Genomic DNA, 18,993 nt, shown 5'->3' with positions numbered 1-18,993 from the left:
CCAGGGGACATCTAGCAATGTCTGGGGAAAGTTTTGGTCGTCACAATGGATATGGGGACTACTGGCATCCAGTGGACAGGGATGCTGCTAAACACCCTACAATGCACAGGATGGCTGCCCATAACAAAGTATCTGGCCCCAAAATATCAGCAGTGCCAAGATTGAGATATCCTGATTTATATATTGTCTCTGGATGCTTTTGCACTAAAATGGTAGAGTTGAGTAGTTCTGACAGAGGCCATATGGCCTACAACACCTAACATATTTACTATCTGGCCCTTTATAGAAAAAGTTTGCCAATTCCTCTCTATAGAAAACCATAAAATATAAGTATCTCATGTATAGCAGATTATCTATCAAGTCTAGAAAACTCCCTTTAACATTATTTCTTCTAGAAATGAGACAACTGACATTTCTATTTATACCTCTTCTAGCCATATAAAGGGCTATAGTAAAGATTATATTTTATTCTGATTCATTAAAGGGATATTTAAAACAGTGACTCTCAAAGCCAATCACAGATCACTGGCCTGTTGTGATGATTTCACTGGCCCACAGTGAAATGAGAAAAATAAAGACAAATTTGGGAGATTTTCATAAAGCCAATTTAATTCAATGTAAAGGGCTGTTCTCTACAAATATATCCTTCCTGTACTTTTAAATATTAAAATGTCCTTTCTTTTCTGAAACAATGTGTATAATAGGTAGTTTTTTTTTAATACGGCAAAATTAATAGTTGTAACATTGGGTCAAACCATTAAAAAAAAATTATTGGTTCTTGAAATCCAAAAGTCAGAAAACCACAGATTTAGAGGCTTTTGCTCCAATTTGGGGATTCTTTGATGTTGAACTTATTTCACATATCATTGCTGAAGGAATTTCTTAAATGTGTTTTGCAATGTCGAATAAGTGATGAACTACAGCTGAAGGCTTTTCCACATTCATTACAATCATATGGTTTTTCTCCAGTATGAATTCTCTGATGTTTAGCAAAGGATGAATCATGCCTGAAGGCTTTCCCACAATGACTGCATTCATAAGGTTTCACTCCAGTATGGACTCTTTGATGGATAGAAAGATGTATTCTCTGGCTAAAGGCTTTCCCACATTCCTTACATTTATATGGTCTTTCCCCAGTATGAGTTCTCTGGTGTTGAGTTAGGTATGTGCTGTGGCTGAAGGTTTTACTGCATACATTACAAATATAGGGTTTCACACCAGTATGAATAATCTCATGTTGCCTGAGGTGTCTAATCTGGAAAAATGCTTTTCCACAGTCTTTGCATGTAAAAGGTTTCTCTCTGACATGAGTTCTCAGATGCTGGATCAGTCCAATGCTCTGGCTGAATGCTTTCTCACATACACCACATTCATAGGGTTTCTCCCCAGTATGAATTCTAACATGTTGAGTAAGAGATGATGGATGTCTGAAGGTTTTCCCGCATTCTTTACACTCATAGGGTTTCTCGCCAGTATGGATTCTCTGATGTGGAATAAGGGATGAACTTTGGCTAAAGGCTTTTCCACATTCTTTACATCTGAAAGGTTTCTCTCCAGTATGAATTCTCATGTGTTCTGTAAGATGAATGAGCTGTTTGAAGATTTTCTCACAAATATTACATTCAAAGGTTTTCATTCTTGTATAATTCCTTGAATGATTAATCAAACCTAAATTGCATCTACTTTTCTTTCTAGATATGTCATATTTATGGTGTCTTTTTCTTGGAGGATCTATTGGTCCTGGAATAACTTTTGAGCACACATTAATACTTTTCACACATCTGTTAGATTCTTGGCCTCTCTCCTGCGTGAGTGTTTTCTTGTGGATCAAGAGGATTTTCCCTGCACCCATTCCTTGGTTCTCCTGGTGGTTTTCTAACTTATGACATTTGGAGACCCTTCCCAATGTGGAAACCAAGGTGCTTCCTCTTGTGGACCTTTCCATCATCAGGTCATGGTGTAATTCTTCCCATGAGATGTCATTCTTTAAGACTGACTTTTTGGTTTCTGTTTCATCTTCCAAGTCTGAAAGAAATCCAAAAATATAAATAACTCATATTCACTGAATTTTAAAAAATAAAAGGCCACAGTGAGAACAGGAGGGAAAAATATATATATACTAGGTACAGGAGGGTTGGACTGTCTTCAAATAGGATCCTGCCACCTAGAGAGCTGATATGAAAGTAACAAAGTGGTCAACACAAAGAAGCTGTTAAAAGTATGTAAGGTGCCTTTAAAAATTGGGAGGAGTTCATCCATGAGAATCGCAAGAGGAAATGGACTAAGAAGAAAGCATCACTGGAAGGGCAAATATCAAGAGATAAGACAAGGAGATATGAATTCTAACACGATATCATCTCGAGCTCATATTTCTATGACAAAATTTTATTTACTTAAAAAAATTTAAGTATCTCATACTCTGTGCATGTTAAAATAAAACATCAAATAATATAGAAATGCATTCACTGAAAAAGGATAGCCTCTCTCAATCTCATCCCCATTTCCTTTAATCTCTTAGGATTTTGGAATGCATCTGTTCACATTTCTCAATAATATACACATGTGAATGTGTGCATTTGTGTATATATGGTCATAAATATACATTTCTACCCAAAAAAGGGGATCATGGAGTACATATAGTTCTGCATCTGTTTTGTTTTTTTTAAACTCAATTATATGTCTGTACATTTAGATTTATCTCATTCTTTTTAACAATTGTATTACATTCTACTTACAGACATATTTGTTTGACTTTACTAAAAAATATTCAGGTTGTCTCTGATTTTTCACTTTGTCATTATATATAAGTTTGTGTACACTCCTGTCAATGTTTCATAGGATTTACTAAAAAGGAAGTATTGGGTTATGGGTATGTGGGCTATCAGTGAATATGGGTGCCCTTCCCTGCAAACTCACTGGATTTTTATCAATCTTCATAATTTCTGCCTATATAAGAGGTGAAAAATGATTTCTTAATTTGTGACCAAACATTAATTACACTGTAAAATCTTAAAAGATAGAGAATATGTATTTTATCCATAGTATACATGACGCAGCATTTTTGGATGAGGGAGTTTCCTGGATTTTTACTCTCTATTCCTAGCCAACCATTCTGGACCCTGTCATCCTAAAGCACCAATATTTCCTGTTCACGGCAAAATCTTAGTCCCCAGAATGTCTAACCTCATTTTAGTAATAGCGCATACAAAGTACTTGGTAATAGCTGAATAAATTTTGGAGTGGACTCAAAAAGCAAGAAGAGATGTTTGGATTACTTACTACAGGGAATAAGGAGGCATTTAACTTTTCTTTTTAGGGTAAAAAAAAAGATAAATGTGATATTTCAAGTGGTCAAATCTGGCAGTAACATTCAAAATGATTCAGAAAAAAAAGGAAGACATCAACAAATACAACTAGAAATTATAGTAATTGGCATGGGATGATGGGAACCTGGCTTAGCAAGGTATCAACAGAGATGAAGAGTAGAAGTGGACCTAGCAGGTAATATCAAAGAAGAAACCATGGAGAATGAGGGAAAAACAGAGTAGAAAGCATGATACATTCTTGCTGATACCATGATTTCTAGTCTCAGAGGCTAAAAGAACAGGAGGAGTCAGGATGAGAACTTTGTTTGGGAGAGAAGATAGCTTCTGTTTTTGGATGTGCTGGGCTTGAAGTAACAACAGCATGTCTATATAGAGATGTCCCAAACACCAGGGATATGTGAGAATAGAGTTCATATGAACATATATGACAAAGATGAAAATATGGGGACTATAGATGCCAAAGGGATAGTTGAGACCATCATAATGCATTTGTGGGAGTTTGTGCAGAAACAGAACAGCAGTGTAAAAGACAGAGGCTCCTCAGGGATTGTGGCAGAGACTGTTGGCCATTCTGAAATCTCTTCTCCCTACTTCTGGACACACAACTATACTATATTTCTCAACCTTCCTTGAATTTGATTGAGTGAAGTGACAAAGGTCTCCCCCATTAAGTGAATGAGAGTGAAAAGTGATGTTAGCCATTCTAGTCTGGCCTGTAAAAACCACCCAAATGAACCCCTTTGTGCTCTTCTTCTACTGCTGGCCAAACTTAGATGATGAGGAGGCCCTCGAGGATGATGGAACCACCATGTGGAAGGAATCTCTGTCCCTGAATTGTCAGGGGGAAAAGAACTGTCCACTGAACTAAAAAGATCAATACATGAGCAAGAAAGTCCTATTCTGTGTGAGCCAAACTTTAGAGTCTATATACTATAGTAGTTTAGCTTAGTCTAACAAAGGCGTCAATTATATATCTGCATTAAAAAAGGAGACTTATGAGAAGCATTGAAGAAGCAATAAGAGAGATACAGGAGAAAAAAATTATTAAATTAGCTGGTGGAAGAAAAGATACCAAGAAGGTGGGCTTCCCTGGTGGCGCAGTGGTTGAGAATCTGCCTGCCAATGCAGGGGACACGGGTTCGAGCCCTGGTCTGGGAAGATCCCACATGCCGCGGAGCAACTAGGCCCATGAGCCACAGCTACTGAGCCTGCCCATCTGGAGCCTGTGCTCCGCAACAAGAGAGGCCGCGACAGTGAAAGGCCTGCACACCGCGATGAAGAGTGGTCCCCGCTTGCCGCAACTAGAGAAAGCCCTCGCACAGAAACGAAGACCCAACACAGCCAAAAATAAATATAAAAATAAATTTAAAAAAAAAAAAGACCTAAAGAAGAAATACATGGCGAATATCTTTAAAAAAAAAAAAAAAAAAAAAAAGATACCAAGAAGGCGGTGTGGTCTATATAACCTAATGCTGCCCTGCAGGACAGCACCATAAGAACACAAACTGTGGCAGCTTCCCTGGTGGCACAGTGGTTAAGAATCCGCCTGCCAATGCGGGGGACATGGGTTCGAGCCCTGGTCCAGGAAGATCCCACATGCCACGAAGCAACTAAGCCCATGTGCCACAACTACTGAGCCTGAGCTCTAGAGCCCACGAGCTACAACTACTGAAGCCCCCATGTCACAACTACTAAAGCCCATGTGCCTAGAGCCCGTGCTCCACAAGAGAAGCCACCACAATGAGAAGCCCGCGCACCACATGAAGAGTAGCCCCTGCTCGCTGCAACTAAAGAAAGCTCGTGCGCAGCAACGAAGACCCAATGCAGCCAAAAATAAAATAAATAAATAAAAATTTTTAAAAAATTTAAAAAATAAAAATGGGTTGTAATCAAAAAATAAGAACACAAACTGTGGAGTCAGAATGATTAGACAAATACTGATTCCACCAAGTAGTAGCTAAACGATCATGTACAGATTTCTTAACCTAAGAGCCTTTTTTTTCCTCATTTGTAAGATGGGGTTAAAGTAGGCACAGGACTCGCAGAAGCCAGCTTGGAAAACAGTGTCATTATTACTGTTCTTAGAAGTTGAAGAAGACTATTAAAAGCCATTGGATTTGGTAAGATGGAATTCTGTGGTGACTTCTCAAAGAGTCGTAAATTATCTGAAATAAAAGTTAAATTACACAAGTTAAAAGGAGAATCAGAATTGAAGATATGGTCATAGAATAAGATTTAGGAAAAAAATTTAAATGGAATCATCAGAGAAAGTGAAAGTCATGATAAAATAACATAACGATCTGGTGAAGGGTACTGTCTTTATGAGGAGAGATCCATGGATAACTGAATGTATAGGAGAAAGAAACTATGATCAGGGTAAGGTTTAGAATGCTGGAGAAAGCAAGAAAACCACAAATGTCAGGTCAGGAGAAATGGTGAAGGCAGCTAACCCTGATGAGAAAGCCATCTCTTTTCCTCTGACTCCAAAGAAACTAATGAGAAGAGGCAAGTGCAGGAAAGGGGGACGGAGTGGTAATCAGGTTTCTTGTGGGTCTCACCTGGGTGGCTGCAGCCTCCCCCATGGCCTGAAGAAGCCTTTTAGCCGAACTCTCTCGCAAACGTGACAAAGCCTCCATCTGCCTTGCTCTTACCTGGACTTGGACCTCCTGAAATCTCTCTCTCCATCAGCCATGGTTCTCCTCCCTTCTCCAACTGGGAAATCACACCAGGTTTGGAAAGCTGATATCCTGCTCGTGAAGAAGAAGAAAACTACATGTGCTGAGGTCAAAGAGGCATCCCAAGAATTTAAAGATAGTTCTTTGTTATTCAGGCCTTCTGAAGGGTAGAGTAGAAAGACCAGGGCAGAAAAGACCACAGCAATCCTGACTTGATGTTCAGAAGGAACTAGAAATCTCTCACACAGAACCCAAAGACCAAGCATACCACTTAACTTAGAAATAAAGATTTTTATTCCAATAGGCAGGTTCTAGTTACAAGGGGAACCCATCCTTACCCACTGAGACCAGGTTCCCATAGTTCTCCAGCATCACCTCCCGGTACAGATTCCGGTGAGCAGGGGCCAGCTGCCCCCACTCCTCCTGGGTGAAGTCCACAGATATGTCTTTGAAGGTTAACAGTTCCTAGAACATCAAATATGTTCCTTTTCAGCCAGAGTTAGGAAGTTGTTCTAACCTTGTCTAGATGCTAACAGATTTTAGCCAAGTTTTCCTGGACACCCTCTTTTTTTTTTTTTTTTTTAAAGCAAATCCATCACAGGGGTGGAGAAACACCACTCAGCAGAGATTCTCCTCAGGCTAGACAGGTCTAGTCTATGTCAGTCTGTATGTAAGGACTTAAATTTATGAGGTAGTCTGCCACATGCGGGAGCCCATCTCTGATGCAGGAAAGGCTAGAAAGAGATCTCTTTGTCATCAAGCCTCTGCCAGCTCCTATGGACACCCTCTTGAAAACTAGCTGATTCTCTGCTGGAGGTTACAAAACAATGTAGGGAGTGTGTAAGCTGTCTTTTCCAACACACAATTTGGTTGAAGGCAAAATACTCATGAACTATATTAAAGAAGGTCACAGAACAGTATATAGTAATTTAGGTTAAGGACAATAAAAATCAGGACTATTTGAGAAAGGAAAGGGTTCAAAAGGGGCTAAGGCCACAAGAGAAAACAGGGACCCTGGTTGGGCTGAAAGAATTGGTTAAAATGAGAACATTTCGGGACTTCCCCTATGGTCCAGTGGTTAAGAACCTGCCTTCCAATGCAGGGGACGCAGGCTCGATCCCTGGTCAGGGAACTATGATCCCACGTGCCGCGGGGCAACTAAGCCTGCGCGCTCTACAGCCCGCGTGCCACAACGAAGAGCCCGCTTGCTGCAAGGAAAGATCCTGCGTGCCACAAATAAGACCTGACGCAGCCAAATAAATAAATATTTTTTAAAAAATTAGAACATTCCAGCATGGATAAGACCCTTAGCTGGGTATTTCTGTTGGTAAAAAAAGTATGTGAGAACAGCACATTTTTAGAGGGAGCACGAATTCTGCCTAGTAAGGAAGATTCCTTGACCAAAGCAGACACTGCATTGTGAGGTACAAGAGCCTGTTATGAATGATCTACACAAATTAAATAACCATTTGGGTTATTTTTAAAAAATATTACCAAATGCAAAGAGAACCCAGAAGCCAGAAGGCTGAGATAATAACAAATTCCTTAAGTATGGAATTAAGACTATTTTAATGCTTTTTATGTATTGTAAATAATTCTGGAATGCATTTCAGGCCTACTAGACACTAGCCTCCATATTTAACCAATAAATTTGAGGAAGGTTAAAGACATGGGACTAAACCCTGTACCATGTGATTTTGGAAGTTATGATCACTCCACTTTAAAACTCTTCTGTTCTCTAATAATATCTCCTTCTATATTGGTTTTCTCTGATTACTCTCTAATTCTCTTGAGCTTCCCTATGCTTCTGGGGTTTGGCTGTGCAGAGCTTTGCCTGCCGGTGTCACTGGTTTTCTGATGAGCTCATGTATGATACGCAGAAACTATTAAACTGCTCTTGGAAGTTCTCCTTCCTTTTCTTCTTAGCCTGTTTAGTTTGTGTCCTTTAGGACCTGTCAGTAGCTTCTCTACTCATTTCTCTATCATCTATAATTCTGCTCCAGGACATGACCAAAAATCCTTTCTTAAAGGTCATTAATGAAGTGTGTACATCTCCAAGAATATCAGAACCTCTCTGTTCATTTTAAAGTGTTGCTTTAAATATTTTACAATGTTTGTCTTTCCCCTGGATGACATCTTGAGATGCTTAAGGGCAAGAATTATATTCTATACTTTTTCTCTTACACACACATGATTTTTAAATTTGTTGTATAAATGGCTAGAGGTTTGCTAGAAACAAGAGGGTTTCTGAGGAAGGTTACTACAGGTGGGGAAAATGCCTGTGAAACCAATCCATGCAGCCTGGTTTCTAACAGGCTAAGAAAATCCAATCCAGGAAGTCGAGTCAAAGAAAATCGAAGCCAGGGCTCTTAAAATCTGAGAAACAATTTCAAGAAAGTGACAGGAAACTCCAACCTACCTGGGATTCTGCGGTCAGGGACCCAGATGTCACTTCATCCTTAAAACTTTCTCCCCGGGTCTCATCAGCATCCTGAGATAGCAGAACTGGGAAAGGAAAAGAGCTATGAGGTTTGCATCTTCCCAGATCCCCCAAATAGAAAAACTGCCTGCAGACCTGCTGAATATGGCCCCTCTCTCAATACATTCAATACAATGAGGGACATTCAGAGCAACTCAAGAGCAGGCTGGAGCCTCCTTAAGGAGGAGGATCTGCAGTGCGTTGACTGGGGGATTAATGTTTCCCAATGGACAACGCTGGTCCAAAAGCACAGACCTACCAGGCCATTCCTTTGTACAAAAATCCTCAAAGGTTCCTCACTTTCAAGAAAGAAAAATCCAAACACTTTACCATAGACTTCAAGATCCTCCACAACCAGTCCAAAGCTGCTTCTTCAAGTATTACCTGCCTCTAAACACCATCCTTCATCCTCTGGACACACCCACCACATAATCCTATTCACCATTCTTTGAACATACCTGGATAGCACCCACCTCAGTACTTTCCCCCAAGTCCTACTCAGTGAAAAACTGAGGTATCCTTCTAGACCAGTTCGAGTGAAGTTTTCTCAGATCCCCTTAATGAGAGGAAAGCTTCCTCTCCCCTGTATTCCTCCAACGCTTGGTTTTTATCTCTACACTGGTATCTATCTCAGGCTGCCTCCTATTATATTTATTTTTATACTTATCACTGTCAATTGAGTATTAGTATGAGTATATGCATAGAAACTGTATCTGGTTCATTTTTTCCCATCTGCTACTTAAGCACAACTAAATTATGCCAGGCTGCTAGAATTCAAGAAATACTGGCTGAAATTTGACATATTAAAAATATGAACTAGCAATTAAGGCACATGAATTATTATCCTTGTATTTTTCCCTTAACTTTTTATCATGAATATTGAACACCCATATATCTAACACATTAAATGATCGTTAACATTTGCCATATTTGTTTCATCTATCTATATTTTTTTCTGAACCATTTCAAAGTTGCAGACATCATGATACTTCCTCCCTAAATACTTCAAAGAATCTTCTCCTGCATAACCATGATACCAATTATCACACTTCAGAGAGTTAACAATAATTCCATAGGATCATCTAAATATTCAGTCCATATTCAGATTTCCTCAACTGTTCCCAAACTGTCTTTTATCCTAGATTTTTTCCAGTTAAGGCTCACACATTTTAAGTGGTTATTATTCAAAGTCTCTCTTACTCTAGACAGTACTTGCCTTTCTTTCATGACACTGGCATAGGCTTACTGTATCCTCATGGTGGGGTTTCTCTTATTTCTCCATCCCCTGTATTTTCTTTAAACCAGAAGTTCAGCCTTTAAGATTAATTTGGATCAGGTTAAACATTTTAGGCAGGGATTCTTCATGGGTGATACCATGTGCTTTATATTACATCACCCAGAAGGCACAAAATGTCAGGTTATCCCATCACTGGGACACTTGGTTAAGATAGTGATCACTAGGACCTCCCTGGTGGTGCAGTGGTTAAGAATCCATCTGCCAATGTAGGGGACACGGGTTCGAGCCCTGGTCCGGGAATATCCCACATGCTGCAGAGCAACTAAGCCCGTGCGCCACAACTACTGAGCCTGTGCTCTAGAGCCCGGAAGCCACAACTACTGAAGCCCGCACGCCTAGAGCCCGTGCTCCGCAACAAGAGAAGCCCCTGCAATGAGAAGCCCACGCACCGCAACGAAAAGTAGCCCCGCTCGCCACAACTAGAGAAAGCCTGTGCGCAGCAACGAAGACCCAACGCAGCCAAATATAAATAAAATTATAAAAAACCAAAAGATAGTGACCACTAGATCTTGTCATTGAAAAAGTATGTCCTTTCCCTGGCATTTAGCAAGTGATTTGTGGGGGCCATACCTTGACACCATGTGAATATCCTATTCTCTACCAACCTTCCAATTACTTCATTTACAGTAAAATATTCTATCATTCTTTCTACATTTATTATTGGCAGGTATTCTCTGAAAAGGATGTAAAAAGCAAGGTAAATGCATCCTTCATTCCCATAAAAACCTATTTTCAAAGTAAGAAATCAGTGTATTAATCACTTCCAATATGGCAGATGAGTTTTCTCCCCCCATTTTTCTCTGTTATATTTATTTATTTTGGGGAGTTTCCTAAATTCTTTTTCTTTTTTTTAAAATTTTTATTGGCGTATAGTTGCTTTACAATGTTGTGTTAGTTTCTTTTGTACAGCAAAGTGAATCAGTTATACATATACATATATCCATTCTTTTTTAGAGTCCCTTCCTATTTAGGTCACCACAGAGCACTGAGTAGAGTTCCCCGTGCTATACAGAGCAGGTTCTCATTAGTTTTCCATTTTATAAATAGTAGTGTATATATGTCAATCCCAATCTCCCAATTCATCCCATCCCTCCTTCCCCCCTTGGTAACCATAAGTTTATTTTCCACATCTGTGACTCTCTTTCTCTATTTTAAGTGTCATCATGAATGTGTGGAGTTTTACTTATTTAAGGTGTTACAATCAATCTGGACACTTAGGGTTTCCCTGGTGGCGCAGTGGTTAAGAATCCCCCTGCCAATGCAGGGGAAACGGGTTCGAGCCCTGGTCCAGGAAGATCCCACATGCCTTGGAGGAACTAAGCCCATGCATCACAACTACTGAGCCTGCACTCTAGAGCCCATGAGCCACAACTACTGAAGCCCGTGCTCTGCAACAAGAGAAGCCACCGCAATGAGAAGCCCATGCACTGCAATGAAGAGTGGCCCCCGTTCGCTACAACTAGAGAAAGCCTGTGCCCAGCAACGAAGACCCAACGCAGCCAAAAATAAAATAAATAAATAAATAAAAGGCCCTTTAAAAAAAATCTGGACACTTAAACTGTCCCCAATTTGAACCGGGCTTCTGCATCCTTCTGGTAGACGTCCATTGGTCTTTGAGCTCTTCCTTGCTATTCTAGCACAAGATCCAGTCTCACTGGTACTTTCCCTGCTGTCTTCTACTTCTGGCCTACCCACCCCATACCTGGACAGGTCATTCATTTGATTCACATTTCCTCACTGTAAAATAAGGAAAATCAGGCAAGTCCTCCCAGCCCCACGCACCCATGGGGAAGATAAAAAGAAATAACATACACAACCATGACACTGAAATATTAGTTTTAGGCTGAACTAACCACTACTACTTGGGAAAACCCCAAGCCAGGAGCAATAATCGAGAACTCCAGAGACCTTTTACCTAAGTAGATGCTCTGCTCGGGTGCCCACTTTCCTTCCCACCCTAGCCGATGCTGCTCTGCCTCCCTCCCACCCAGCAGTCTAGTCTCACCTTCTCCTTCAAATATCTTAGTCACGTCCTCCCACAGGGGCGCCCCCTCCGTGGCCTTCTTTGGATGGTGCAACTTCACCCAGGTGCTGGCCTCGACGGGCAGGGTGAATAGGAGTCTCTGAAGCATGATGACTTCAGCGCTCCTTTCTGGCGAACTGTAGCTCAGCTCACAGGGCAGAGAGTCCTGACTGGGCTTGTCCACTTTTGATGAGGAAACTGCCGGAAACTGACGGGAGGCTTCACAGTGGCACAGGTGTCCTCCACGCTCAGGAACCCGGCGAACATACAGCACCAAAATCCGGAGTCCGGACCTTTTCACTCCCTAGGCTCTCAAGGAACACGTCCCATCCTTGCGCTCCATCTGTCTCCTCAGCAGGCAGCGGGAGGCTCCAGGTGTTTATTCTAAATCGCCAAGTCTACAGGCCCCTAGCCATGCTGGTTAGAAAACATCAGAGTCAGCAAAAGGATCCGGAAAGTTCAATCACATGGTGAGAATTCTAGAACTTGCACCAATCACTGAACATTTTTTACAAAAGATACATGGAGACCGTGGATATACACAGTCCATATGGTCCAAAACACTGCGCTGGGGTCATGAAGCATAAAGGGATAAATAAAACCCAATTCTTTGTTTTAGGCAGCACTAGGTTTAAAGTAGTCTGAGATTTGGAATCAAAAAGGATCTGGCTTTGAATCCCAGCTCCTTCCCTTGCCGGCTGCGGCAAATCACGTAACCCCGCTAATCCAGTTTCCTCCTCCCGAAATGGAGAGGATAAACCTTTTCTCCAGGGCTGAACCGCCCGGCCCTGCCCTCGCAGCCTTTGTCTGAGCCCGACTCTGGGGCGCGAGGCACACTGCGCGCCACGGGTGACGGCGGGCGGGGCCGAGGCGGCGCTACCCGGCTTGTCCCCTCCCCAGACCCAGGGGAGCCCTGGCTCACCCCTCTCACCAGCTCGGGCCGCACGCCCTAGTCCTCCTGCCGCGACGGACCGGTCTCCGCGCAGTGCCAAGATGCCCCACGTAGCGCAGTCCGGCTGGTGCGCCTGCGCGGCAGCAGCCTCAGCGCGCGGTTCCCGGCGTCCTGCGGGGCAGCCTGCCAGCTCGCCGGCGCCTCCCGGGATGCGCCCCGGGATACGGTCCCATCACTCTCCGTTTGCACGCAGCTCGGGACCCGAACCCAGGGTGAAGCAGCCTGCTGCTGCGGAAGGAAACAAAGCCTGTGTTCCCGTCCCCGCCGAGACTACTGAATAGAACCGGCTCCCCTCTGCCAGGCATAGACGTGTGAATGTTTCCGCCGGGAGATTTGAAACCCTTGACAAAGGGAAACATCTGTATCTCTTTTTTGTCGAAACAACGTTGGTGTAAAAGAATCCATACCACTTTCACTTAATATGTACGTAGAAAAGACTGAAAGTGGAATGGAATCCAGTGTTTCATTAGAAGAATACCACGGTCAGGTAGTTGTCCTAATATTCAATAAGTTCTTACGCTAATTGCTTTCCTTATATTTCTAAAATGCCATAAAATACGAAATAACTGTTACCTGTAATCTCACCAAGCAGAGTAACCATTGCTAACATTTGGTGCACAGACACCTACACACACACAATTTTTAAAATGCATTTTTATGTATTTTCTGCAAAAATGATTATACTGTAATGCTGTTTTATTTTCTACATCAATAGCCTACAAAAATAACAATTCAGAAAATAGAATAAAACTATGTGATTGCTGAACTTCCCTGGTGGTGGTTAAGACTCTGCGCTTGGACTGCAGAGGGCGCGAGTTCCGTCTCTGGTCAGGGAAGTTCCGCATGCCGCGCGGTGCGGCCAAAGACAAAAAACCACAACAAAACAAAAAAACGATGTGATTGCTAGCTATTATGAACTGAATGTCTGTGTCTCCCCACCCAGCCCTCCAAATTCATACGTTGAAGCTCTAACCCCCAGTGTAGCTATATTTGGAGTAAGGAAGTACAGATCTTGGACTTCCCTGGTGTCGCAGTTGTTAAGAATCCGCCTGCCAATGCAGGGCACACGGTTTGGAGCCCTGGTCCGGGAATATCCCACATGCCGCGGAGCAACAAAGCCCATGTGGCCAGGAGCCACAACTACTGAAGCCCACGCGCCTAGAGTCCCTGCTCTGCAACAAGAGAAGCCACCGCAATGAGAAGCCTGCACTGCAGCAAAGAGTAGCCCCTGCTCTCTGCAACTAGAGAAAGCCCCTGAGCAGCAACGAAGACCCAACGCAGCCAAAATTAAATTAATTAATAAAATAAATTAAAAAAAAAAAAGTATAGACCTTCCTGGGCTTATGATGGGGTTACATCCAGATAAGCCCATGATAAATTGAAAATACAGTAAGTCAGAAATGCATTTAATACACCTAACCTACCAAACATCATAGCTTAGCCTAGCCTACCTTAAACGTGCTCAGACCCTTACATTACCCTACAGTTGGGCAATATCGTCTAACGTGAAGCCTATTTTATAATAAAGTATTGAATATCTCATGTAATTTACTGAATACTGTACTGAAAGTGAAAAACAGAATGGCTGTGTGGGTGCAGAATGGTTGTAAGTACATTGATTGTTTATCCTTATGACTGTGACTGACTGGGAGCTGAGGCTCACTGCCACTGTCCAGTATCATGAGAGGGTATTATACCAAATATTGCTAGCCCAGGAAAAGACTAAAATTCAAATTATGGTTTCTACTGAATACATATCACTTTCACAGAACCGTAAAGTTGAAAGATTATAAGTTGGGGACTGTCTGTAATTAAGATTAAATGAGGTCATAAGGGTGGGGCCCTGATCCTATAGGATTAGTGTCTTTTTAAGAAGAGACACCAGAAGGCTTAATCTCTCTCTGAAGGCAGACACTGAGGAAAGGTAATATGAGGATTTAGCAAGAAGTCACCATATACAGACAGGAAGAGAGCCCTCATCAGAAACTGATCCTGCCAAATCTTGATCTGGGACTTCTAGCTTTCAGAACTGTGAAAAAATAAATTTCCATTGTTTAAGCCGCCCAGTCTATGATATTTTGTTATAGCAGCCCAAGCAGGCTAACACACCAGCATATAGTATTTACAGAGTATGAAGCTTTGTTCTAAGTGCATTACATATTTTTTTAATTAATTAATTAATTAATTAATTTTTTTGGCTGTGTTGGGTCTAAGTTGCTGCATGCGGGCTTTCTCTAGTTGCAGCAAGTGGGGCCTACTCTTTGTTGTGGTGCCTGGGCTTCTCACTGCAGTGACTTCTCTGTTGCGGAGCATGGGCTCTAGGCACATGGGCTCAGTAGTTGTGGCTCACAGGCTCTAGAGCACAGGCTCAGTAGTTGTGATGCACGGGCTTAGTTGCTCTGTGGTATGTGGGATCTTCCCAGCCCAGGGCTTGAACCCGTGTCCCCTGTGTTGGCAGGCGGATTCTTAACCACTGCGCCACCAGGGAAGTCCCGTATTACATATTTTAACCAATGTAGTCCTCATAACAACCCCTTGAGGTAAATGTTATTATTATTCCCACTTTGCAGATAAGAAAACTGAGGTTTGGAGAAGTTAAGTAACTTGCCCTGCATCATACAGCTTGCAAGTGGTGAATCCAGGCAGTCTGCGCTTCTGTCTACTACTCAACAAAAAAACAGCATAAAATATAGTACCAAGTTAATGGTAGAGTCTAGGTAGTGGTACATGGATGCTCACTGTAAAACTCTTTCAACTTTCCTGTATGTTTGAATATTTTCATAATAAAATATTGGAAAAATATTGCTAAGAACGAACAACAAGAGTTATGCAGAACATTATAAATAAAACCACAGAAGTTACTGATTTAAATGGAGAGAATAATGATGTACACCATATTCATGGATTGGAATAGAACATTCTAAATATGTCACTTTTCCTCCTTTAATGCTCCACAATCAAAATCTCAACTTTTCCTTTTATTAAATTAAATGATTCTAAAGTTTACCTGGAATGCTAAGTATTCCAGAATGGCCAGTAAAATTTTCCAACAATAATGATGTCAGACTTGACCTACCAATATAATTGGTATAAATTGTTTTATCAATATAATATAAGGCACAATAATCAAAATAAGATAAAACTAGTGCCAAAATATACTCATAAATTAATGAAATGAAATTGGGACCCCCAAAACAGACTCGGTAATTCATTTAAATTTAAAATATTATAAAAGTGGCATTACAAATTAGTGGAGTGATGATGAATAATTCAGTTAAGTGTCATTAGGACAACTAGTTAGCCATTTAGGGAACTGTATTAGTCTGCTTGGGCTGCTACAACTAAATACCATAGAATGGATAGCTTAAACAGCAGAATTTTTTCTTTTTACAGTTCTGGAGGCTGGGGAGTCCAAGATCAAGGTGCTGGCAAGGTAGATTACATTCTGAGGACTCTTCTCTTGACTTGTAGGTAGTTGCCATCTTGCTGTGTGTGAGACCTCATGTGAGGTCTCACATGACCTCTTCTTGTATGCATACAGGAAGAGAGAGTGAGCTCTTTGGTGTTTTTTCTTATAAAGACACAAATCTTTTACTTAAGACCTCATTTAACCTAAGATCTTATCTCCAAGTACAGTCATATTGGGGCTTCAAACTGAATTTGAATTGGGCAGGGACACAAACATTCAGTCCACAACAGGAACAAATCAAGTTGGGTTTCTACTGTACATGTTACACATCATATAATTTCTGGAAAGTTAAGTTTTGTTTTAAAGTAAACTACTAAAATGTTCAAACAAAGGTGATTCTATGCATAGTTTTGTGATTAAGTCTCTTATATTTGCAAGGAACAAGTTCACCAGAATTGCTTTCTAAGTTAAAAGGATGATGATGATGGTGATGATGATGATGATGGTGATGATTATTGAAAGGATTCTGGAGTGTCTTTGGGTCATCATAGCCATATAATTACGATACTGGTGTGAGAAATGACAAATAAACCAATGGAACAGACTAGGGAATCAAAAAATAGATTCTAGTATATGTGAGAATTTATTAAATGACAAAGGTGGTAGCTCAATTCAGAAGGAAATGGGTGAATTATTTAATAAGTGAAGCCTATGGAATTTTAGTACTTATCAATCTGGAAGAAAATAAAAACGGATCCCTATCTTAAACCATATTCAGAAATATTCCAGTTGTATTAAACTCTTACAAAAATCTTGCAAGAAAATCCAAAAGAGTACATATACAAATAGAACAGTAGTTACCAGGGGCTGGGGAGAGAAGAAAATGGAAGTTGTTCAATTGCTACAAGGTTTCAGTTCTGCAAGATGATTAAGTTCTAGAGATCCACTGTACAACATTGTGCCTATAGTTAACGATACTGTATTGCACACTTAGAAATTTGTTGAGAGTAGATCTCATGTTATGTGTTCTCATCACACACAAAAAAATAAAAAGGACTCAGGGAAACTTTTGGAGGTGAAAATAGATTCTATATACATTCTGCTTTCTTAATTGTGGTGATGGTTTCATGGGTCCATGCACATGTCCAAACTCATCAAATGTAGACATTAAATACTTGCAGTTTTACTGTATATCAATTATACCCCAATAAAAATGTTGAAAAAAAGTACGTATACAATCTATTAGTGGGAGAAACGCTTTTAACAAAAAGTCTGAAAACTTGATCAACATACTTGACTAGATAAAAAATTAAAAACTTTTGTAGGCAAAAGATCACTTAAACAAAGTCAACATACAGATGACACATCTGAAAAAAATATTTGTAATGCAGATAGACAAAAATATGTATTTGACTCTAAAATATCATTTATTTTAAATACACCATTATTTATGTACTACTAATAAAGAAAAATGTTGCAATTAAATTAATACACAGTTTTTTATAGTGTAGAATTTTATTGTATACTTAATGAAGAAGCTCTTTCAGCCAGACTATTTCTAGGCATGGATTTTTGTTACATCTCATGCTACTCTGTTTCTGTGCCTTTTTATGTACCTCATAATTTTTTCATTGTAATGCCAAACCACTCTGTAACTTTTATGACATTTATCATAGTAATTAAACTCAACAGTTCCAGTACCAACAATGCACATAACTTAACCAATGCTTGGGCACTGACAGTCAATAACAACAATACCTCAACTACTGATTTCAAGTCAACTTCATCTCTGTAAAAAAAGTGGAGGTGGGGGGGAGAAAAAATTAACCCAGTGAGAAAATGGGCAAAGAACATGATGATTAGACAATTCACAGAAGAGAAATCCAAATAGTCAACAAGCATATGAAAAGATAGCCAAACATGCAAATGAATAGTAATAATGATACATCACTTTACACCCAAACTGGGCAAAAATAAGAACTATAACAGCTATTGCAAGTGGGAATGCAGGGAGAGAATACTCCCATACATTGATTATAGAAGTGGACACCTGTCTTTCTGGAAAGTAATCTGGAAACATCTCTTAAAATAAAAAATACATATTCTTTTTACAAATCATTCCTACTTTGAGAATCTATCCCTTGGAAAAAATAGCGTTGTTACAAAGGACAACTGTACAAGAATGGTTATTGCAGAACTGGTTTTACTGGCAGAAAATAGGAAAGTAAATGCCCACCAGCATGGAAACTGCTGAATAAATGATGATTGGCACACACCAAGAACTTTAAAAAGGCCTTATAAACGAATCAATTGGAGCTATACCATCACTTGGTGGGATTTCCATCAGATATTTTTAAGTGAGAAAGTATTAAATTAAATCATGTGAATTTCTTGATATTTGATCAGTTTTGACATACAAAAAAGCAATATATGATTCAGACTAATAACTATCCCCAAAATATGTATATTTGTGTGTATATATACAGGTATATGTGTGTATGTAAATATACTAATTATTATATGCATACTTACGTTTGTGCAGAGTATCTGAATGTAGAGAAAAATACATGCTACACTGTTAACATGCACAAATTAAGCAGAAGGAATATAACATGATCCTAAAGCAAATCATTGTAACATTGTGCTTGAACTGGGGATTTATGCCAAATGATGCTGGCTGCATTATATTGAAGCTCTCAACTCTCTTTATTTCAATAAATGTATTGAAAAAGAGAACAAATTTTTCTACTGTAAATAGGAAAGCATTACATGCCACAAAATAAATAAAAATACTGAATCCAAGAAATTAAAATTTTAAATAAAACAATGAAA

General features: G+C 40.1%; 1 protein-coding gene and 1 non-coding gene across 3 annotated transcripts; both read right to left on the bottom strand.

Moving 5' to 3' along the window:
* Positions 1 to 837: 837 nt before the first annotated feature.
* On the bottom strand, positions 838 to 12,804 carry ZFP69B (ZFP69 zinc finger protein B). 2 transcript variants are annotated; one of them, XM_059897359.1, is made up of 6 exons: positions 12,732 to 12,804; positions 11,783 to 12,217; positions 8,421 to 8,506; positions 6,340 to 6,466; positions 5,978 to 6,073; positions 838 to 2,025 (listed from the first exon to the last, which is right to left on the bottom strand). In XM_059897359.1, the coding sequence occupies exons 2-6, from the start codon at positions 11,907 to 11,909 to the stop codon at positions 857 to 859; spliced, it is 1,605 nt and encodes a 534-aa protein (XP_059753342.1). In that variant the 5' UTR covers positions 11,910 to 12,217; positions 12,732 to 12,804; the 3' UTR covers positions 838 to 856. The 2 variants fall into 2 exon arrangements, with proteins under 2 accessions (XP_059753342.1, XP_059753352.1); XM_059897369.1 differs by having other exon boundaries at positions 12,723 to 12,798.
* LOC132354991 (small nucleolar RNA SNORA12) lies at positions 6,703 to 6,798 on the bottom strand. Its single transcript, XR_009499495.1, has one exon. It is a non-coding gene; the product is annotated as a small nucleolar RNA SNORA12 (small nucleolar RNA).
* Positions 12,805 to 18,993: the final 6,189 nt, after the last annotated feature.

This window comes from Balaenoptera ricei, chromosome 1, assembly GCF_028023285.1.
Source record: "Balaenoptera ricei isolate mBalRic1 chromosome 1, mBalRic1.hap2, whole genome shotgun sequence".
NCBI lineage: Eukaryota > Metazoa > Chordata > Mammalia > Artiodactyla > Balaenopteridae > Balaenoptera > Balaenoptera ricei.
Note: the sequence above shows the minus strand (reverse complement) of the source record. Positions and strands in the feature narration are given on the sequence as shown.

Coding starts and splice junctions, on each gene's coding strand:
- ZFP69B (XM_059897359.1), bottom strand. CDS start 11,909: ATGCTTCAGAGACTCCTATTCACCCTGCCCGTCGAGGCCAGCACCTGG. Junction 6,467..8,420: donor CCCTGACCGCAGAATCCCAG/GTAGGTTGGAGT, acceptor TTGATGTTCTAG/GAACTGTTAACCTTCAAAGA. Junction 6,074..6,339: donor TGGGAACCTGGTCTCAGTGG/GTAAGGATGGGT, acceptor CTTCACGAGCAG/GATATCAGCTTTCCAAACCT.